The sequence below is a fragment of the Anolis sagrei genome, chromosome 5, assembly GCF_037176765.1.
Source record: "Anolis sagrei isolate rAnoSag1 chromosome 5, rAnoSag1.mat, whole genome shotgun sequence".
Lineage (NCBI taxonomy): Eukaryota > Metazoa > Chordata > Lepidosauria > Squamata > Dactyloidae > Anolis > Anolis sagrei.
This window is the reverse complement of record NC_090025.1, coordinates 179,114,927-179,139,310: the sequence shown is the minus strand read 5'-3', so window position 1 is coordinate 179,139,310 and position 24,384 is coordinate 179,114,927. Positions and strand designations below refer to the sequence as shown.

The 24,384-nt window shown below is 40.0% G+C and overlaps 1 protein-coding gene across 2 annotated transcripts in view; it reads left to right on the top strand.

The window, feature by feature from the left end:
- The window catches only part of CACNA2D4 (calcium voltage-gated channel auxiliary subunit alpha2delta 4), a 215,143-nt gene that overhangs the window by 85,416 nt on the left and 105,343 nt on the right, over window positions 1-24,384 (top strand). For both annotated transcript variants that reach the window (XM_067469273.1, XM_067469272.1), the window contains 2 exons: window positions 3,111-3,238; window positions 11,561-11,638. In XM_067469273.1, the coding sequence (XP_067325374.1) occupies window positions 3,111-3,238; window positions 11,561-11,638 (206 nt within the window). The remainder of the gene's footprint in view (window positions 1-3,110; window positions 3,239-11,560; window positions 11,639-24,384) is intronic.

Here is a 24,384-nt window from a genome sequence, read left to right as displayed (position 1 = left end):
TGCTTCATGTGCTTTTAAAATAGCAAGGGCTCCTAATGTGAAGAGGGAAACAGACCTTTTTACATAGCCAAAAGACCAGCTTGTGAGCTTAACATGTCTCTCCAAATCTCCCCTGATAGGCACAATTCACTTTTTGTGTCCTCAAATGTTTGTACAGCATAGCTATGAGCTGTTTTTAAAAAACAAGAACTGTCCTTCTGTGCCGTAGTTCTGTAATGGACGATGAAGTCACTCTCATTTCTGCATGCAGCCTGGTTTTTAAAAAGTGATTTACGGTCTTTTAAAATAAGAGATGGATTTGACTTTTCAATTCACCTTGTAGGTAGTGTTATTATTCTCATTAGTGTTGAAGGGCCACTGGTGCAAACAATAACAGAAAACGAATGAAACTGGCAAGGCCATTCCTGAGTATTCCTTGCCTAAGAAAACCTCATTGAGTCAACAGGCAACTTGAAAGCACATACACACACAATAGAAGGCAGTGTAGTATAAGAGTGTTACGCTATATAGAAGTAAGTCAAACATTGTGCATGTGAGATTTGCTGCTAGGTAACTGCAGTGTTTAGACTGCACTATGAACCAGGACATCTTTGGTTCAAAACAGATTTCTTTTCTACCACGACCTCACCATCTGCAGTGTCATTCCTCGTATTAATCAGTTGAAGTGGATGTGCCGAAAACAAAAATAGCTGCATAAAGAAATTGTTCCTTATAGCAAGAAGGGACCCACAAGGTATGCAGAAAAAGCCCTTTGTTGGACAGAGTATTTCATTCAGTTTATCCTTGAACTCCAGCCATATATATTAAAGTACCATTCACATACTTGGTGTGTTTCAGGTATGTTGGACCAATTCATTGGAAGGCACTAGACTAAAGAAAGATTTTTCAAATCAGAGTGAGGGCTGTTTTAGGTTGTAAATGTTAATAAACAGAAGCTTTACCACTGTTCCTGAACCAAAATATACTCTGCAGTATAATAATGTGTCACTCAGATTGGTGTAACGAGTAACAGTAACTTTACTTCAGTTCAAAAGGTCAAACAGAGTAACAATATATACAGCAGTCTCTCTGAATTCTTACAGAGAACAGAGGGAATAAACAGTCCCTTTAAACAGTCTTTAAAATACGCTTCATGTTTTAGAAATGATCAGGCTTCAGAGAGTTGGCAGCCATTTCCTTCCTGGTTGTTTCCAGTCAGTGCTCTCTTCACTCTCTGAGGTGAAAAATGGCAGTTAAAACCATTTCTATCAGCAGCAAGCTAAAGTAGCCAATCAGAATTCTGGCTCCTGGCATACTCAGCCAATCAGTTGCCGACACATGACTTTCCAGTCAACCCATTACATCATGGTGCCTTTTTGCAAATCCCGACAAGGGCTGACAAATATATATATATATATACATAAACCTACATTTCTGAAAATGGTATATAAATAAAGATATATATTTATATATATCATTACATAAATTCACATTTCTGAAAATGTACAGGGAGATAAACAGAGTTTGAAAGTATTGGAGGCCTACAATGAAATGATCAAGCCAACTTGGGAGTGGGAATATTTTGTGATGTGGGTCAGTATAGATTACTGAGATAATAATTTGGAAATAATGGGTATCCTGGCCTTGTCAGCACAGGAATTAGCAGGGGTATAACCTCCAAACGTGATGTTGGGAAGAAATCGATGTGTGTCCAGCAAGGAGGGAAGATTAGGACACACAATACAAGAGATAGCTATTGCAGCAACAGGGAAACTGGCTGTGAGTTAGTTAACACAACAAGCTGATGCAATATATATTGGAGCAATACAAGCCAGGCAATAACTGTAGGCCGTGCATTTGTGTATTTCCTGGTACTTTCTTAGAAGCTCTGTTATTCTAAACATTTATCACCTGGAAGACCTTGTCCTGGCAGGGCACTATGTCATCTAATGATGATTTCTACCTGGTTTTATTTCCATCTTGAAATTCTGGGTTCTGTGACAAGGAAAAAGTGCAAGGGTAGAGGCTGTGTGTGTGTGTGTGTGTACCCATACCCATATCCATGACCCTTGATTTAGCAGAATCTTTCAAAATGGAATTTCCTTCACAGTTACCCAATTAGGGTGAGCCCTACACTCTTTTTATCCCAGCATGTACTGTGATCCATGGGAAGCTCTTTCTCCTGTGGAAACTGGATCTATCTCTGAACCTGGGAGGCAGTAGCAAATCCTGACTATGAACCTGAATGGGAGTACTATAGATTTGCGTATGCTGTAGGGCCTGTGGAGGTGTTTCTTGTCTAGATGCACAGCAAAACCAACAATAGATAAACACAGGGAACATAGGTGGTAAACAAAGGAGCAAAAATGCAGCATTTTGGTAAGTGAATGACATTTAAACAGTTTGCCTGTAATACCATTTAGCAATAAATGGAATCTTTTAAGATGTCTTAGACAGTGGGTGTGAGCAAGCAAAATGAATGAATCCTTTAAAACAGTGGAGCAAAGAAAAAAAATAGTCAAAGTAGATGTGAAAAAAGAAGATCGCTGATTAGATCTTGTAGCCTCCTGTGGTTTTATTAAAAGCAGCTGCATTTGAGGGACTGTGGGCTCTAGGAACTGACAGAAATCTAAAAGGGAGAACTTCTTTGCACAACATATTTTAGAGTATCTAAAAAGGTTCGTAGATGTTTATAAAGTGATTTGAAGAATGTTTTACAGCACAATAGGATTCCTAAAGGAGAAGAGAAAACCAACACATTATGTTTTCCCTCTTTTCCAGAAAGTTCTTTTTTTTAAAGTTGTTTTTATTTAGAATATGTTGCTCCTCGAGATTAGAGCAGAAATAAATAAAAATAAAAGATTACTGGTTTTCCCCTTAATTACATAGAAAGAGTGAGAACAATGGATTATAGTAAAGTAGAAAGAAAATAGATAAAGAAAATGAAAAATGAAAAAAAGAAAGAAAAAAAATGAATGGGTGAGGTGAGTAAGGTACTCCCAGGGTCCTCCTGGCTAAAAAAGTTATCATAATTTTACTTGTCTTCGTGTAGTTAATCGTCGGTTTCTTGGTGGTAATCCTTCAAGTTTCGTTCAAAAGTTCCAATATAGATTTCTTTATTTTTTTTCCAGTAAGTTCTTGACCCGTGAAGATAAGGAGAGCATTTTCACCATGGACCACTTCCCCCTTTGGTACCGTCGAGCAGCTGAACATCCACCAGGAAGCTTTGTTTACAGCATTTCTTTTGAAGGAATTTCAGGTACATAATCTCTTTTAACACAGTAAAAAAAATTGATAATTTTTCATCACTATTTGAATCCCAGCTGAAGAATAACAAATTCTTGCTCACAGTTCTCTATGTGTATAGTCTTCTTCTTCTTCTTCTTCTTCTTCTATTCAAGCAAACATTACTTAAATGGGTTGTTGTAGGGTTTTTTTGGGCTATTTGGCCATGTTCTAGAGGCATTTCTCCTGACGTTTCGCCTGTATCTATGGCAAGCATCCTCAGAAGTAGTGAGGCCTGTTGGAACTAGGGAAAAGGGTTTATATATCTGTGGAATGACCAGGGTGGGACAAAGGACTTTTGTCTGCTGGAGCTAGGTGTGAATGTTTCAACTGACCACCTTGATTGACTGAAACATTCAACCTAGCTCCAGCGGACAAAAGTCCTTTGTCCCACCCTGGTCATTCCACAGATATATAAACCCTTTTTCCTAGTTCCAACAGACCTTACTACCTCTGAGGATGCTTGCCATAGATGCAGGCAAAACCTCAGGAGAAAATGCCTCTAGAACATGGCCAAATAACCCGAAAAAAACCTACCACAACCCAGTGATTCTGGCCATGAAAGCCTTCAACAATACATTACTTAAATGGATGGAAGTGCCATATGTTTTGTCACCACCGGTACTTTGTGCCTCCCCATCTTCTGCCTACAGGAAAATTATTGGGCCATGGGTGAGGCAGGGGAATTGGTGGAGACTGAAGCCAGCAGCTCAGATATTCATGAGAGTTGTGTTTGTACTTGGAGTGGATGCAAAAGACGTGAGCTCCTTTTTGAGTGGATAGTTGTGCTATTCTCATTGAATATACTTTTTGTGCATATAAGTTTTTGTGCATCAGAATTGTGCCTGCTGTCTTGTGTATACTTGTCTGTGCAATGACCTATATATGTAGGGTGGAACATTTTCTATGCATCACAATCACAACAAAGAGGCACAGATTTATCCTCAGATACCCTACCCATGTTAGGTTGGATTTTCAGAGATATCAGAGAAGACAAGATTTTTTTGAACCTCATGAAATGCAGGGATGGTGAAGGTCCAGGGATTATAATCCTATCCTCAATTGAACAATTTTGCCTGAAAGTCATCTTACTCTTCAAGATATTAGTATTCTGGATGGCGGATTGAAGCTGTGAAGACAGAAGAGAGTGGTGGGCAGACCTATTAATCACTGCAATTACTTGGCAACAGGTGGTATGTTGCATAGATGATATCTTAGTGCCTTTGAAGATAAGAATATGTTTTTCATAGTTTTAGTGTACATTTCAGCTTTTCTGCTAAAAGAAAACTGCTATGGCACCATCAGATTTCAACCTTTGCCATAGCAGTGTAGTAATGTCGGTTTTGCTCACCATGAAAAATGACACAGTGAAGGGTACATCAAAGCAGCCAAAATTAGCCCTACGCAGAGGTGCTTTGGGGGCAATTTGTGCCATATGCTTCCATTAATCAAGCAGTAGGTGTGACAAAATTCCACTAAAGTAATGGATGGATTGTGAGGCAGCATGTTCAGGATTGAAAAGAGGAATTGCACATGTCTTTCTATCAGTCACTTAACAATTTGACATGTGTTTACCCCCAAGGTTGTACATGTCAGGTAATCATTAGAAACCCTTTTATTCTCTCTCCCCAAGTCTGCAGCTAGTTTTCAGTGGATGAAAATGCCTGTGATTGAATTGTGGGAGGGGAGGGGGGGGGTATCACTAACGTCAGTTTTTTAACCAGCCTTAGTATTTCAATGCAAAGTCTTGGAGTTCATAGCTTCAGGAATTGAAAGAAGAGATGGTGTTGTTAAATGAGCAACAACAGCAACCAAAGAATAAACGGGGGATCTAGTTTGATGTCTGGAAACTACATGGCTGTTTAAAATTACTTTGAAATGCTTATCTCTGGTCTCTTGCTCAACCCTTCGGTGCTTTGGCTCTGTCGTCTCAAAGCACAATGCTTTAGCTGTAAGGCTTTTTTTGGCATAATAGTGGGAGAGAGGAGAAATCAGCCGCAAGGAAGGCAAGATTTAGTGGGGAGGGTGAGGAAGAACATGAACCAGGCTGTAGAAATGTGTGTACATATGCATATACATATATACGTGCATTTTGAGACAAAGCCCCCATACTCTGCTTTCCTTGATAGAAATAAGAAGTAAGATAAACAAGTACTATTTAGTGACACAAACAGAATGGTTCACTGCTACTTTAATACCAAGCTGGTGAACATGTATTTGTTGAATACATATTAATCTGGTTTGGCACTAAGTGAGGTCTATCCAAAGTCAGACATACGTGCATTCTTTAAAACTGTGGTTCTCAACCTGTGGGCCCCCAGGTGTTTTGGCCTCCAATTTCTAGAAATCCCAAACAGTTTTCCAGCTGTTCGGATTTCTGGGAGTTGAAGGCCAAAACATCAGGAGACCCACAGATTAAGAACCTCTGCTTTAGAAAAAATGAGAATCATTACTAAAGTAAATAAATAAATAAATAAATAAATAAATAAATTACTGTTCTGTCATGCGCTGGGCCTGTAATAGCTGTACTTTTCTATAGGACATATACTTTAAGCCCAGCGGGAAGCCAGGGGCACCTCAAAGAGAGGTTGTCAGGGATTTTTCTGAAGTGATGGTCTTTAGAGTCTTTAATGATGCAACAAAGTCTTTATTATGGAACAAACAACAAATCTTCAATAGTTCAAACAACACTTCAAGGCTTTCTTAGTCTAGTCTTCAATGGACTGGCACCTGACTTCGATCAACTGAACCTTCTCGGTAGGAAAAACCCTTTTAACCTCTCCCAGGCTGCTTTCTTTCTATGCCTCATCGGTGTGGGACCTACTACCGACTCCAAATGCATCTGGGTATCGAGTAGATCTACCAGCCGAGGCTTGAAGATATTTCAGCTGGAGTTCAGTGGATCTGTAATGCTGTCCTCCCTCCGAGAATTCTTTGAAACTTCAGGGCTGTTTTCCCTCTGTTGCTGTGAGGCTGAGAGGCTGTGAGCTCTCAGCCAGAGCCTTTGGGACCTTTCTCCTGGAATTTCTGTTTCTGTATCCCCGGACGTTACTGGAATTCCCTGGACTTCAGTTTCCCTGGATGGTCTTAAGAAAGGAAGCTTTTCTACAGGACGAGCTGGTCTACGTCCTATAGCTTAGCTACCTTGTGTGAGACTGTCCAAAAAATGGCTCCTTTCCCTCCCAGAGCCCAGAACAAGGGGTGGAACCAAAGCTTAATTATGATGGAGAGGGGGCCTGCCCTATGACTGCAAATAGATAACAGAAAGAAAATTAAGTTGGAGCTCCTGGTACAGCCGTACCAGCACAATTACAGGTAGATTAACTCTTTGGTCCCATTTCATAATTTCTGGAGGCTCTCTCTGCTTTATATAAAATATTATCTTGAAACAATAAACTATGGAAGAAAAAAACCTCCCAGATAATTGGAGACATATCCAAAGAACACCTATTAATATTAATATTCGGTGTGAAAATTAAATGCATCTGAGGAGGAATTTATGAAAGCCAGAAAAGAATATGAGTAGAGATTGGCAACAGTGGGAGATTATGTATGCATGTATCTGTCAAAAGGACTTTCCAGGTTTTTATGCATTTCAATTCAGGCTGCAAAGCATGCTTAGCCAGATTTGATAGAGAGAACAAAAAAACAAACAAAATATTAGTAAACTGTAGAGGTTTTGCTTGCATTTCTTTACACTGTCTTGAAAACTGTCTGTTTCTAACCAGAGTATGAAGGTTGTCTTCAACTACTCTTCAGTTAGGCCATGGACATACATTAGAATATATATTTACAGGGCAGGGTATGGTAGGGAAATGTCATGTTATTCTTGTTATGTATTTTCTCCTGGGGATATAATATGTAAAAGGTTAAAGTCCAGAAGCTGGAATTAGCAACATGGCCAGTGAATGAACTTAAATCTCATATTTCCTATGCTTTCTGTTGTTTCTATATGTATAACTCACCAGAACATCACATGGCATCTGCTAGAGGCTTTTGATGTCCTTTGCCTGTCCCTAAAATTGCACATAGGACTGAGTCAGGGAGGGAGAGAGGATTTTTGAATGCTACAAGGACAATGTTGAGGCATATAAATCTAACTGGAATGAGAGTCCTTGAAATGAGTATATTCTCCCTTAGGTCTATGTAATGCCCTTCCACAAATCAACTTAATTTTGGATTTTTTAAAAAAATAATGTACAAGACCTTGAGTTGAAGCAGGATGCAGCTGCAAAGTCATGTTCAGGACACATGGGGTGATCAAGACGAGAATGAAATGAAATGACAAGTGCTGGAATTGTGAAGAAAGAAAAAGGAATCCCCTCATGTCGAGACAGGACATTTTGTAAAGCAATTCCCCTTGGAAAGAATAGAAATAAGAAAAACGCATGTTCAGAAACTGTGACCTGGAGAAGGTTCTTGTTCTCACAGGAAACAGAACAGTTGCAGAGCACAATGAAATATAAGCAAATTATCCTACACTTGTTCTTTTCCTTCAAAACAGCAGAATTAGGAGATGATCCTTTTCATCAACTTCGGACTGTATATGGGTGCTGACATGCCTGAACCCACCTTTGTACCCCCTACCCAGTGGCTCAATGGGTTAAATCCTTGTGCTGGCAGGACTACTGACCAAATGGTCAGCGGTTCCAATGCAGGGAGCAGGTTGAGCTCTTGTCTGTCAGCTCCAGATTCTCATGCGGGGGCATGAGAGAAGCTTCCTACTGGATGGTAAAACATCCAGGCGTCCCCTAGGCAACATCCTTGCAGACAATTCTCACACCAAAACCTTTGTACTACAGTGACAACATCTTGCACTTAGAAGAGTAGATGCCAAGGAGTTCAAGTTCAGTCTTTTCCTTGATAGTTTTGTGTTGGATGGATTTGAAGTATACAAAAGCACATCCAGTCATTGAGCCCCAACCTGCAACCTCAATTTTTTTCCCCAGATTCAAACTAGCAACTTTTCAGTCAGCAGTCCTGCCGGTACAAGAGTTTAACCCATATAGCAGAGTTTCAAAAGTGTTCTTTCAGTAGCCTCAATAAACCTTCTCTCCCTTACAAGATCAAGAGACAAAATAAGTAGACTTCTTAAAAATTGAAGAAGAAATGAACTTTTAAAGTTGTTTTACTCACAAACTTCATACATTCAGCATACAGGTATATTGCATATCAATCCAGTTACAGATAGAATTTGAAGTAGTTTCTCTGTGTAGAGAACACAGGGCATCTTTCTTATAATCAACAGTCCGTAGTCTAAAGCAGGGGTCCTCAAACTAAGGCCCGGGGGCTGGATGCGGCCCTCCAGGGTCATTTACCTGGCCCTCACTCAGGGTCAACCTAAGTCTGAAACAAGTTGCAAGCACACAACAACAACAACAACAACAATGTGTAGGCATCGAATTGTGCCCTTTGTAAGCTGCCCTGAGTCTCCCCTCGGGGGTTGAGAAGAGCAGGATAGAAATGCATGAAATAAATAAATAAATAAAATAAACAACAATAACAACAATCCTATCTCATCAGCCAAAAGCAGGCCCACACTCCCCATTGAAATACAAATAAGTTTATATTTGTTAAAATTGTTTTTCATTTTAATTATTGTATTGTTTTTATGTGGTTTTTGCACTACAAATAAGATATGTCCAGTGTGCATAGGAATTTGTGTTTGTTTGTTTGTTTTTTCAAATTATAATCCGGCCCTCCAACAGTTTGAGGGATTGCAACCTGGCCCTCTGTTTAAAAAGTTTGAGGACCTCTGGTCTAAAGCATCGCTCTGTTCTGAAAGTCTAATAGAGTCTCTGTCTTCTAAAGCATTCTGTTTCTACTGACTTCTAAACTGTACTGTTTCTAAAATGGAATCTGAGTCTTGAACAGTCCCAGATCTGATCACATGGTTTTGCAGCCTCTCCCACAACATAGAGTTAAGGAAAACTGCAAACCAACACACGCATATACAATACAGTAAGCATTTATATGCATAACAAATAACTAGTGGAGGCTTGAAGATTGCTATTTCCAACATAAGATCCTGGGGTGAGGGCTTTCTCTCAACCTCACCACCATCAAAGATCTCTCTGGTGCAGATACAAGAAGGAGCATTTTCAGTGATTGTGGAGAGTCTTTTTACATATGCGTGCTGTATTTTTACTTTAAAATTATTTTGCACTTTTTAGTATTAATGGCATTTTAATATAACATCATTCTTAATTGTGTTTTAACTTTTTATCATTAGACTCTTCGCTTTATATTGATTTAATTTTGTGGTAAGCTATGGTGGGTCCCATGTCAGGTGAAAGGTGGAACATATAAAAAATATATACATGTTTGAATTTTCAATACTGAGTGTATGAGAAATAGATATATACCCAGTGACACTTGTCCTAATTTTGGACAGCAGCCCTTTTTGAAAATTGAACAAGCATGAGCTTCAAGACATTTACACAGACCATACATGACAGTTCCCTTAGTCATGTTTAAGAGCAGCTTGGGCGACACAAGCAGAAGGGGGAAAGTAAGTATTAACATGGAGCATCCTTAACTAAATTCCATAGAAGCTGCAGGCAGTTCTGTGGTTGTCCCTAGCAACCAGTTAGGCTTACCTGCATCCCTTCCAGCTAAAGCCTATGGTATTTATTTCTGTGAAATTTCATTAGTAACTATAGTTGAAACTCATAATAGTTCCCTGTTAAGGACATTTAGGGTCCCATTTCAGGGAATGGAATGGATGTCTGAAGCAGTACACACAGTGACTATTTCTCAGAAGCCTTCACAGGCAATTTTACAGCTCACTATACATGAATGTAGAAAGAGAGATTTCAGCTGAGTCCTTTGGTTCTTGCCAGAGAAGATCGCTCTGCTTTTTCTTTAAAGTGAGAATTTTCCCAGCATTTACCATAAGTCATTAGAACTTTCTAACAAGAAAACCACAGATAGGGCTAGTTCATCAATAAGGCAGGAGGGGTGTTGGTTTACTTTGGGAGATGCAATTGTAAAAAAAATAATTATTACAGTATTCTTGCTTATCCAACCTCCGCTCATCCAACGTTCTGTATTATCCAACGCAGTCTGCCTCCCTCCCAGATTGGTTTCAATACATTGCGATTCCTGACCAAACTCTGCATAAAATGTCCTTTGAAGCACTTTATTTTCCGTTCTGTGCAATTAAATCCTACCTTATCCCCTGGATCCCCTGTCCTGATACATTACATTGCCCTATCACCCAGCGTTTAAAAAAAATATAAAAAAATGCATTTGGCCCTGCCCATTGTGATTATGTCAGTGTTTTAATGTTCTGATTTTATATTGTTGTGCTGTTTCTTTATATTGGTTTTTGCATCTTATGTTATTTTCTTTTCTTATTTTCTGTTGTGTTCTTGTGTTACATTGTTTTTCTGTATTGATGGGCGTGGCCTCATGTAAGCCACACCGAGTCCCCTTGGGGAGATGGTGGCAGGGTATAAATAAAGTTTTTATTATTATTATTATATTATTGGTGCTAAATTCATAAATACAGTAATTACTACATAACATTACCGTGTATTGAACGGCTTTTTCTGTCTATTTGTTGTAAAACATCATGTTTTGGTGCTTAATTTGTAAACGTAATTTGACGTTGAGTGGGCTTTTCCTTAATCCCTCCTTATTATCCAACATTTTTGCTTATCCAACGTTCTACTGACCCGTTTATGTTGAATAAGTGAGAGACTACTGTACTACAAATTAAAAATCGAGTAATGCCCATTAAGGTGATATCACTGATAATTTAGACTCAGAATTGATTTAGATCTAGTTTACCAACTCAAAGAGTAATGCTATGTCTATATCAAACTTGGGCCCTCCAGGTATTTTGGACTTTAACAGTTAGGAATGGTGGGAGTTGATGTCCAAAATATCTGGAGGGCCCAAGTTTGCCCATGCCTAGTCTATACCAATTCCAGCTGTAGCTAGGAAAGTAAATGCATGCATAGTTTCACTTGGGAAACATCGATATATGTAGACAGCAGGAGAAACATCTGAGGCTAGCCACCTCCTTAACTTTTTTGTTCCTTGAATAGATACAGGATTTCTCTGCTGCAGTACCAGTCAACTGAATCATCACCAACAGTCTCGGAAAACACACCATCTATATTTGAGTTTGCCACCTCAGCTGTTGTCTGTGAGGATGAGGCCTCCATCTTCCCTATGTTTGAGTTCTGTGCTCAATTGTGAAAAGTGTTGGCAGTGTCACCATTCTGAAACCCACTTCCCTAAGGATATGGGCTCAGGTATTGAATGTGTTACATCTATTTCTTGACAGAAGGAGGTCTGCCCGAGGCGGTAACAGTGAGCACATCCGTGGCTGTGACTGTGGATGGAAAGACAGGAATCGCTGCAGGTAGGAGCTTGTTTCAATTCACTTGAGGCATCATGTTGGGGATATCATTTCATGCTAAAAGATGCCCCCTTTAGCTTGAAATGATATCAAAACTAGTAAAAATTCATTTCAATTGACAAAACGTCTCCAAAAATTGCAAAAAAAACCACCCCACAAACAAATTAGAATTGAGTTTGTGTAATTGTGCTCATTTGTATGGTTTCAGTGACATGTTTCTTTCAGCAAATGAAACGTATTCTTTTTTCTGATTATTTTTACAAGTCCACCCTTCAACCTCCATGCTCCCAAATGAAAACTAACACCTATAGTGGGGAAAACATTGCTTAATTTTCATTGGGAAGTATGGAGTTCCCAGATGTGGCTGAAAAGGAGAAAGCGCTGGCTAAGAGTCTGGGATCTTTAACATCTCCAGAAAATATCATTTGCTTTTTCCGTGATTGATTCTCCTTTATTAAAAAAGCAATTTTCAGAATAAAAACTAAACCTAAAATGCTGAGTTAATTCTATTTTTATGTTTTTGAGCATTTAATCTGGTAGAGAGTTTCTTCTGCAGTGTGCAGTGTTTCTTTCACATGCAGCATGTAGTTTGCAGGCATCCAAAGATATGTTTTTGTTGTCTCCTTGAAGTGCCCCCTCCCCTTTGAAACCAAGTTGTAAAAGTAGGGTAGTGATTGGTGAGTCAACGCAAGGTAGGTATCGGGAAACAAGAGGAGACATTTCTTGGAAGAGCAGTGTATGAATAAAGCAAAAATAAACCCATTACAACAGTTGCTAAGGCTGACTTCAGACATTTCACAGTCCTAACAGCCAAATGCTTAGTCACTTTTCTGGTCGCAGTTGTCTGCAACATCTAAAGAGGAACCCAAATAGGAGATATATACAGGCAGGTGACATAATATAAGTTTATGTGAATTTCGATTTACTATGAAGGCACCCAGCCATATGATCCATGATGAGGGAATCACTTGGGCTACCGCTTCAATAGCCATTGCAAAGCTGGGGACCTCGTTCTGATCTCAGACCAAGTAACTTTGGATGCAGGGCTATGGCAGGGATCATTTGGCCGGGAAGATAGCAGGAATATATACGAGAAGGGAAAGTTAAATGCAAGGGCAAAGAGCAGCTACCCACCAGGGACTGGTTTTCTTTTTCCTGTGTGGCAGGGGGTTGAGAAGCTCCTTTTCATGGAGCCAAAGAGAGGAAGAAGATATTGCCTCCTCTTCCCATTTTTCTTGTCCTTCATTCTCCACCTTTTGTTCCTTTTCTGCCCATCATTCCTCAGCCTACCATAGTTTTGCACTTTGTCTATCTCCAGTTGTATTAGTCTTCAATGGAAATTGATCTAATGGGCAAAGGGCAATAATGTATATCAGGCATCCTCAAACTACCCTCCAGCTCTTTGGGCCTCCAACTCCCAGAAGCCCTAACAAGCTTGTTCAATTGTCGGGAATTCTGGGAGTTGAAGGCCCAAACAGTTGGAGGATACCTGATGTAAATAATGAGGGCTGGTGCCACAGTGTTCATGGTTGCTGAAGAAAAAAAGTAGCACAGATCTGAATTTGGGCAAGGAATATGTGTGCAATCAATGCAATTTCAGTAGAGTATACTATGAGCAGGTGTAGTTCTAACGGGATGAATATGCGGCAACTCCAGGACAGAACTCGGGAGACGACCGCACATTGGAGCATTGTGTATTATAAATATTGATCTGTAGTACTCATATAAATATTATTTAAAATGCTGAATCAAACAGAAAAGAGAAGCATTTCTCCTTTGCTACTTTGTACCCTGAATGTACTGAATTTTCTGTCCATAAATCTGATCCAGAGTTGATTAGGGCCATGTCTAGAGCAAAACTATATGGTGGTAGCTTTGGTTGCTGCGGCCTCTCCTGCACCTTTTCTAGTGATTTAAGAATTTCCTTGTGAATTAGGAACCCATTAGTTACTATACGATGCCTAACATCTTTTTGATCACTGTGCAAACATTAACTAAGACATCATTATTAATTATAGTTTAATTGAGGCTATTTTGTCTCAAGAGAGATAAGCCTGGAGCTTTTTTTGCTAGCAAGATCCGCTCTCTACATATGACAAATATGAAGTTGTATAATATCTGGAATTCCTAACCCCACTTCAACTAATGTTACTGACTGTTCTCTCATGTGAATCAATAACCTGGGGCTTTATTCTTCACTGGGGAAAACTGCTGCAGTTACATTGCAGCTGATGACAGATTTAAAGTCCCAGTGAAACTGCTGGAATCTATGTGGGAGTTCTGCTGTCGCCTTGGTCTTTGTATATGATGTTTCTTTTTACTGGGTGACCTTCTCAAGTGAGTTATTTGCTTGGCATCTTATCATTATTCCAGGCATGTGCAAACTCTATGAGTGTGTGTCCATGCGCTGTTTATTTTAAAGAGTTGCTTTTAGTTGCTGCTGCATATGGGAACAGAGTTTGTGGTTCATGTCCTTATAGATCCGCCCTCCGCAGAATACAGAATTTCCAGATATCAGGAGCATTTGGTTTTCTGTCTCCTCAAACCGTTTATCTTTTCATCTAAGGGCCTTTCTTTTATCGCTCAGAAAATTGAAGGCAACGATCAGTGCAGTTATATGGGCAGAGAGAGGTTTTTTTTTTCTTGAATAGCTGCCCTACATGGTACTTGGCCAACTATTTTTGAGTTTAGATCAATTTCAAAAGTAGTTTATGAGACAGAGCAAGAAAGTACTGCAGGGAAGAAAAATGAAAAAAACTTTCCATCCGCACAATGCATACTACTGCAGGCTCTGTGAAAGTCCACAAATGCAGAAGATTCTCTGTTCCAAATTTAAAGGGATTGTGCCTGCACTAGATGACCACGAATTTGTCAGGACCAGCATAGACAGGGTCGGCTGTTTAACTGCAGCTATGTAGAATGGGTTGTCGAAGGCTTTCAGGCCAGAATCACTGGGTTGCTGTGAGTTTTCCAGGCTGTATGGCCATGTTCCAGAAGCATTCTCTCCTGATGTTTCACCCACATCTATGGCAGGCATCCTCAGAGGTTATGAGGTCTGTTAGAAACTGGGCAAGTGAGGTTTATATACAGTGTTCCCTCACTTACTTCCAGGACCACCCGCGAAAAGTGAAAACCCACAAAGTAGAGATGCTATATATATGTATTATCACATTCCGAGAGTGAGGGAAAAGTGAGGAGAGATTTAAAGGCACTGCACACTTTTTTTTTTTTTGCTAGCTATCTCTCCTTTGCTTTGCAATCTCTCTTGATTGGCTGCCTCTCTCCTGAGGGAGAAGGTGAAAAGGTGGGAGGCAAAAACCCACAAAACAGTGAGTCCGCAAAAAGTGAACCATGAAATAGTGAGGGAACATTTTATCTGTGGAATAATATCCAGGGTGGGAGAAAGAACTCTTGTCTGTTTGAAGCAAGTGTGTATGTTGCAATTCACCACCTTAATTGACATTTCATGGCTCTGCAGCTTCAATGCCTGGCTGGTTGCTGCCTGGGGAACTCCTTTGTTGGGAGGTGTTAGCTGTCCCTGCTTGATTCTTGACCAGAACTCTCCTGTGCTTTTTAAGTGCTTTTTTACTGTCCTGATTTTAAGAGTTTTTTAAATACTGGTAGCCAGATTTTGGTTATTTTCATGGTTTCCTCCTTTCTGTTGAAATTGTCCACATGCTTGTGGATTTCAATGGCTTCTCTATGTAGTAAGACATGGTAGTTGTTAGGCTGGTCCAGCAGCTATGTAGTATTATAACTACAGTATGACCTTGCACCTGTTGAGGGATATGTTCCAAGACTCCGTGAATATGTGAAGAGAATGGCAACCCCTATATTTTGAGTGGCTTGGGCTAAAAGCATAGCATGGAATTATCCTGAAGGACCTAGGGAAGCCTACAAATACTTTTGGGGCATAATCTTGGATAAGTGACACTGTGGATATTGAATCTATTGATAAGGGAGTGATAATCTAGGTTTTTTTGACATACTATTCTTGTGTTTTTCGGACGGGAATGTGTGATCAAATTGCTTCTCAACTTTTGGGGAGGGGCAATGGTGGTGTGGGAGACTGCCATGGATTCTTATACTTACAATTCTTTCAGGTATACTTTCCATTAAGAAGCAATTTTTTGTTCTATTGTATTTTTATCTCACTTTAAGGGAAAATCTGAAATCAAAGGGCTGCCTTTTCCATTAAGAAGTAAAAGCAGAAGCTGGCTTTAGATTTCGATTTTCCCACCCAGGAAATTCTATAGATATAAGGTAAAGTTAAGGTTTTCCCCTGACATGAAGTCCAATTGTGTCCGACTCTGGGGTGTGATGCTCATCTCCATTTCTAAGCCGAAGAGCCAGCATTGTCCGTAAACACCTCCAAGGTCATGTGGCCGGCATGACTGCATGTAGTGCCATTACCTTCCCACCGGAGCAGCACCTATTGATCTACTCACATTTGCATGTTTTCGAAGTGGTAGGTTGGCAGGAACTGGGGCTGACAGCAGAAGCTCACGCTGCTCCCCGGATTCGAACCTGCGACCTTTCGGTCAACAAGCTCAGCAGCTCAGTGCTTTAACCCACAGCACCATAGATGTATAAACCCAATTTTCCTCATTTCCAACAGACCTCACAACTTCTGAGGATGCCTCCCATAGATTCAGGCAAAACATCAGGAGAGAATGTTTTTGGAGCATGGCCATACAGCCTAGAAAACCCACAGCAACCCTTGATTCTGGCCATGAAAGCCTTTGACAATACATAGATTTAGATTCTTTGCCTATTCCTTGTGTTTTGAATTTACGTGGGATGAGAATCATATAGTGAGTCCAATTTACTAGAAATGGAGTTATTTTGGGTTTGGCCTTTTGATATTTGTGGGGAATTTCCTTGGGAAATCTCCGTTTCCAGTCCACTGGCTGAATGCCCATTCCGGATTTGGGATTGCAGCCCAGGAGCTGGTTTAATCTCTCATGCAGCAGACACTGTCTCGCTCAGGGTTATCTGTCTCTTGCTGTCCTTGTCAGTTTGTCTCCTGATTGCTCCCGTTGTCATGCTTGAAGGGGAAAGAGACCCTCCGCGGCCCAGAGGAAGCTCACATACTGCAGGACATTCTGAGACGACAACCCCACAGACGTTGCCACATTCCCTTTGCTCCCAAATTGTTTGAGATCGTTTTTAATACGAAGGAGAATTAGAGCAGTGAGAGTGGTTTCTATGGCAACTGTTTCCTTCTGCCTTTTGGTCTGACTCATTTCAGACAATTACTCTCACGCTCCAGGATTCACAGATGTGATAGAGGAAGAGTCATGTGCTGGGCTTTCAACTTTTCACTTTTAATTTCCTCTTCTTCCTTTCCCTGATGTTAACTCCTATAATAGTGCCCACCCTTTGGAAATGTCTATTTGCAGTGCAGTTCCTCTCTGAAGGTAGTTGTTTTGGGAACGTCAGTGGGCATTGTGATGGTACAACTCTGTGTTCATGGGATTTGTTGTATATAGGACACACTCTGAGGTATTTGAAAGCATAAATCTAATTGCTAACATAAACCTATGCCTTGTAGTTTGCTTGTGGAGATAGCATTATTTTGATACACAAATATATTGTTTCTGTGGGTCTTCTGGGCAATACATGGTCATTATACAACAGGTATGAGGCAACTTGGGCCCTCCAGGTGTTTTGGACTTCAACTCCCACCATTTCTAACACCCTCAGGCCCTTTACTTTTCCCCCTCAACCACTTAAGCACTGGTATAGACTATATTGATTTAGATCGATGATACACACAATGTGGTCCTCCAGATATTTGGGACTCCAACTACCAGAAGCTCTAGCCAGCTTGTCCAATGGTCAGGAATTCTGGGAGCTGAAATCCAAAAAACCTGGAAGGCCACAGGTTATGCACCACTGATTTAGATGTACTCTCCATCTGACTCGGTATACACTTTCTGTATTCACTATTTGATGACTACAACTTCAAGTGATGTAGAATGTGTGATTGAACAATTTCCTAGTATGACAGATCTTTCATGTGCTTTCAAACATAATGCTCTTCAATAGCTCATGCATTCATCTGGCAGTAATCAAGTGTCCAAAAATCTACATGAGTCAGGCATTCCTAGGATCTCTTCGCACTTTCCAGAGCTGTCCACACCATTTCCAGTAAGTTTAAAGAATAAGGTTAGAGTGGTCCTAAATATACCACCTAACCAAGCAATTCTCGCATGGTTAGCTGTAGTGACACACTTTTGTGGTGTGGCTTGCAGTGACCAGATGTGGTGAAACCAAGGCTTCAAAGCAGGCATGGGCCAACTTGGGCCCTCCAGGTGTTTTGGACTCCAACTCCCACCATTCCTAACAGCCTCAGGCCCCTTCCTTTTCCCCAGAAAAGGAAAGGGCCTGAGGCTGTTAGGAATGATGGGTGTTGAAGTCCAAAACATCTGGAATGAAGGCCCAAGTTGACCCATGCCTGTATTCAGTCATTGGGCAGAATGACTATGCAATGGTATATGTATATGTACATGGTATATGTATGGAGGTACAAATATGTCTTATTTCAGGCTTGTAATAACCATTTGCCCAGTTAGTTCTAGAGAGCAAAAGCAGAGTAACCGTTTTCTTAATGATTTCTGATATATAGTCTTTAGAAAAGGCCATTGCAGTCTTGGTTGTCGTTCTTCTTGCAGTTTACAAGGGTAACAAATAGGCTGTTGAGGAGTACAGGACGTTTCAAAGCGATAGACCCAATTTCAAAGCAGTATATTTCACAATGGCAACGTGTTACAATTACACAAAAAGTTACACATGGTTTAATAAGTTATCAAGTTTTATTAAATATTTTGAGCCAGTAATAAATCTACAAAAATTAATAATAATAATAACCTTGCAAGTGGAGAATAACTGGTTTGTATTGTCAAAAGCTTTCATGGCCGGAATCACTGGGTTGTTGTAGGTTTTTTCGCGCTATATGGCCATGTTCTAGAGGCATTCTCTCCTGACGTTTTGCCTGCATCTATGGCAAGCATCCTGGTTTGTTTATTTATTTATGTACTCTATTTATACCCGCCTTTCTCAAACCTGTAGGGGACTCAAAGTGGCTTACATATCAGCAATTATTCAATGTCTTAAAGTAGTGTTTCTCAACTTTCCTAATGCTGCAACCTCTTAATACAGTTCCTCATGTTGTGGTGACCCCCAACCATAAAATTATTTTCGTTGCTACTTCATAACTGTAATTTTGCTACTGTTATGAATCATAATGTAAATATCTGATATACAGGATTTATTTTCATTTACTGGACCAAATTTGGCATAAATACCCAATACACCCAAATTTGAATATTGGTGGGGTTTGGGGGGGGGGCAATTTTGTCATTGGGGAGTTGTAGTTGCTGGGATTTATAGTTCATCTACAATCAAAGAGCATTCTGAACTCCACCAATGACGGAATTTAACCAAACTTGGCATACAGAACTCCCATGACCAACAGAAAATACTGGAAGGGTGTGATGGGCATTGATCTTGAGTTTTGGAGTTGATCTCTTCATCCAGAGAGCAGTTCCCAATCTTCAAACAATGATGTTTGAATAGACTCAAACAATGATGTATTCAAATAATGATGGATCTGGATCAAACTTGGCACAAATACTCAATATGCCCAAATGTGAACACTAATGGAGTTTGTGGAAAATAGACTTTGGGAGTTGTTGTTTCTAGGATTTATAGTTCACCTATAATCAAAGAACATTCTGAACCCCACCAACGATAGAATTGGGCCAAACTTCCCACACAGAACCCCCATGAAAATACTGTTTTCTGATGATCTTTGGTGTCCCCTCAGACATCCCCTGGTGACCTCTCAGGGGGTTCTGATCCCCAGGTTGAGAAACACTGCATTATAGCAACATACAATTCCAATGAACATAATTATAATTATAATTATAATGATTAATGCATATTAAACATTTTAAAAATTACATTCAATATTAAAAATTATGCCATCCATAATCGTAGTCCAGGGCCGTTCCAGTAGTTATTGTATTTATTCCATATCTATTATGGCACTGCAACTATTATCTGAAGGCTTGATCCCAAAGCTACATTTTCACTTTCCTTCATAATTAAGCCTTATGTTGTGGGGTTGCCATCTTGTGAATGACTGAGGCTAGTTTGTTTGCTGATCTAACAGTAGTCATTTAAAACTCTATTCCCTACCCTTTCAAGTAGTAAGAGTTAAATTCATGAGTGGTTTGTGGTTGCAGAGATATAGCAATTTCAAACTAGGCTCGTCTGTTTAAAACACCCTGTACAATGTTTTATGAACTATGATTTTTCTGAATTAAGTTGGAAGTTGGCACGATTGAATGCACATAAATATATATATCAGGTGCTTGAATGAATTCATGCATTAGAATCCAGTTTACATTATACAAATCTCAGAAGTATTCTTTTTGGGTCAATCCGAAGGTCAACACAGCCCAGGATCATGCTTTCCAGAGTGGTCTATTAGTCTTTGGAATGTCTTCCAGAACATCATGAAAGCCTATTATATTTACTCTCCTAAGCAACTAGTGTTTAGTAGTATGTTGTGTATGAATATGAGGTTTTCATGTACTCATCATAGCAGCTGTTAGTAGATCTGACCTTCATGGATTTGTCATCATCTCTTTAAGCCATCTAAGATAGGTGCCATATTACAGCAGTACATTCCATAAGATGTTTGGATCTCATTTGTAGTTCTTTTAAGCTTTCATCTGTTATATGTTTGTCATGGGCATGTTTTGTTTTCTTAATTCCAGCAGAGCTTGAAGCAGAAGAATGACTTTAGAGTGCTTTATGTTTGGATGTTATCTTCTGCTTCCATTAGTAAGCCTTTGTCATTTTTATCAGCTCTGCTTCCTTTCTGGTCGTCTTCTCCTTTGTTCAGAACCTAACTCACACTATTTTGAAACATCTGCTCAACATTGTATGGCTTTGTTCTAGTTGTGATGTTTGCAGAATGTGTGCAACCACGTTTCAGGAGCAGATTGCAGATTAAACATAGGTACTAGTGAGAATGTATGAAGTGCATAGGAAAATACAATTCTCCAAGTTTTTTTTTAAAAAGATGCATTTTAAATAAAGAACAAAACAAGGAGGAAGATGAATGCAGCATTAAAATCCAATACAATTATTCTATTTGTTCTTTCAACATATGGAGCTTCCTTCTGCTGTGCGATTTGTCCGTATCTCCCAGTACTGCCTACTTCAATTGGCAGCATCTGTGCAAGTCCTCAAGCAGAGGTCTTTCCAAGCGTGGAGGCTTTTAGATACTAGCAGTTGAAGATACTAGCAATTAAACATTGTACCTTCCCCATGAGGATGGAGAATGACTGTGGACAGAGATACAGAACTTACGGTTCTGTTAATATCAGTGGCAATACTGTGTGGACAAATATAACCCATTTGAGTTATAGCTATTCCTTTGTAATATAAGTAAACCTGGGGTTCTCTGTAATACTTCCTTGTAGTGCTGGGACCTATTACAGTTTTTTACTCAAAAGGCCACGTGGCTTCAGGGAACATATTTTCAATTTCTTTGCATCCTTCATATCTTTGTTTAATCAAAGATTACCCTTGGCTAGCCTAAAGGCTAGATAATTTTAGATTGAACCTTGTATCTGAATTTGGATCCAGCCCAAAAGCACCTTTGTGCGCCTCTGTCTCCAATAGCCCAGATTTATGTCAAGCACAGAATGTCAAAAGAATAGCCCTGCCTGTGGAGGAGAGCAACCTTTTTATAAAGCAGATGGTCTGTGGGGGTTGAAATGGTCTGTTACAATTGATAAATGACAGTTGAGAAGATGAGAGAAAGGAATATCTGAAGAGCAGCTGCTCATGAAGAGGGATAAGAGAGAGAACATGATGATGAAAGAAAGAGCTAAAAAAAGGAGAGTGAGAAAAGAACAATCCCATATGCTGGAAGTGAGAGATTTGAAAGTACAAATGGATATAACTCTACATGCATTTTTGCCAGTGTACTTCTAATTTATTGAGGAATACATGGGAATGTGAATATGAGACCACTGACCATCTTCATTGTCCTCCTCTGAACTTGTTTTGTTCTTGTTGCTCATTTGTTCAGTCGTTTCCAACTCTTCATAACCTTATGGACCAGCCCATGTCAGACCTCCCTGTTGGCTGTCACCACCCTCCGCTCCTTCAAGGTCAATCCAGTCACTTCAAGGATGCCATCCATCCATCTTGCCCTTGGTAGGCCCCTCTTCCTTTTTCCTTCCATTTTCCCCAGCATAATTGTCTTCCCTAAGCTTTTCTTACTTCTCATGATGTGGCCAAAGTACTTCAGCTTTGCCTCTACTATCCTTTCCTCCAATGAGCAGTCGAGCTTTATTTCCTGGAGTATGGACTGGTTGGATCTTCTGGTGGTCCAGGGCACTCTCAGAACTTTCCTCCAACACCACAGTTCAAAAACATCTATCTTCCTTTGCTCAGCCTTCCTTATGGTCCAGCTCTCATGTCCATAGGTGACTATGGGGAATACCATTGCTTTGACTATGCGGATCTTTGTTGCCAGTATGATGTCTTTACTCTTCACTATTTTGTCGAGATTGGACATTGCTCTCTTCCCAAGAAGTAAGCCTCTACTGATTTCCTGGCTGCAGGCTGCATCTGCAGTAATCTTTGCACCTAGAAATACAAAGTCTGTCATGGCCTCCACGTTTTCTCCTATTTCCCTGGGAAATAGAAGGAGAACTTGTTTGTGGTATGCAGAATTGGACATAGTACTGTGTGACCTCTGTATCCATGAGATTGATACCCACTGTTTCACTTACCCATGTCTGAAAGATATATTCTTTCTAGGCCAATGTTTCTCAAATTATTCTCTTCCAGGTGTTTTGGACTTCAGCTCCCAGAAATCCCAGCCATCTTGCCAGCTGTTTGGAATTGTGGGAGCTGAAGTCCAAAACATCTGGAAGAACACAGCTTGAGAAACTCTGCTCTAGGCGTTTTCTAGATCCTCCAGGCCAATTCTACGATATGCTTCTGCCAGAAGTTGACCATAAAGTCAACCAAAAGATCTAGAAAAGCTAGAAAAGTATTCTCTTTAGCATTTTCTAAGGCCTCCAGCGTGATTCTGTGGTATGTTTTGGATAGAAGTAATTAATTTCAACAGTGCTTGCTATTTATTTATTTATTTATTTATTTCATTCACTTATACCCCGCCCTTCTCACCCCGGGGGGGACTCAGGGCGGCTTACAGGGGAGGGCACAATTAGATGCCCGAACACATAACAAGTAATACAAAAAATAACAATTCAACACTTAAATTAAAACATCAATACATAGTAAAATCCTAAAACCTAAAACAATCTCATGTCAGGGTCCATATATCAGAGTCCATAAGTCCGTTCTACTCCGTTTGTCTTTGCCTATTCCCAGGTCCTTGAGTTAATTGACAGAGTGACCAAAAGCTTGGTCCCACATCCAGGTCTTTAGTTTTTTCCTAAATGCTAGGAGGGAGGTCGCCGATCTAATCTCCCCGGGGAGTGCGTTCCACAGGCGGGGGGCCGCCACTGAGAAGGCCCTGCTCCTCGTCCCCGCCAGCCTCGCTTGAGAGACTGGCGGGGTCGAGAGCAGGGCCTCCCCAGAAGATCTTAAAACTTCGAGGTGGGATGTATCTTCATTTTCACATTTCCATGATAAGTCCAAGAATGTATTCTCCCATGGATATGGGATCTTACTGGATTCCAGATACAGCCTGACTAGTGCAAAATAAATTAGATCCTTCGCTACTCATGAATTGTAAATTATTGTTCTATTAATGAAGCTTAATATACTACATTAACCTTTTTTGCTCCATCACACTGCTGACTCATGTTTTATTTGCGATGTAGACTATAATCCTAGGGTCTCTTTCACAAGGTTTCACACTCTTGCTGCAAATCTTCATTGAGAGGCTGGTATTCAACCTTAGAGAATGCTGTAGCTTTATATTTCCGTTGTTCCTAATATGAACAAATCCTTTTTAAAAAGCTCTTTCGGATTGGGATGACCAATGAAATGTAGCTCATCTATAACAGTCACACTACTTCGATGTCTCTGGATAAATGTTTGAATGAAGCATGGCTTGTATGAATGGTCTCCTATCTAAATTAAGCTGATGATTCTCAGATTGCCGGAAAGTCTTGCAGTGTGTTAAAAATAACGTAGAGTCTTGTGTCACCCTAAAGGATTTTATTCTAGGACATGGCTTTTGTGGGCTAGAATCCATGAGATGTTATTACACATGGTAAAACACATTGTACATAAAAAGCACATTGTGCAAAGATTGGAGTGGTGTCTCTGTATGCATGCTTGTGTATATCAAATGAGGGTAAACAAACAGTCTAATGAATCCATGAAAGCTTATGCCAGCCTTTAAAGCAGTGGTTCTCAACCTTTCTAACACCGGGACCCCTAAATATGGTTCCTCATGTTGTGGTGACCCCCAACCATAAAATTATTTTTGTTGCTCCTTTATAACTGTAATTTTGCTACTTTTACAAATAGTAATGTAAATATCTGATATGAAGGATGTGTTTTAATTGTTACAAATTCAACATAATTAAAGCATCACGATTAATCAGAGAGAAAAATGGATTTGCAGTACCTTCAACCAATTCAGCGCTGACTTCCACAGACCACTGAAACCTCCATAAAGAACTCCCGGATGGCGAGAATGCGAGGCAGGTGAGGCAGGCTTTGCACGAGGCCAGGCC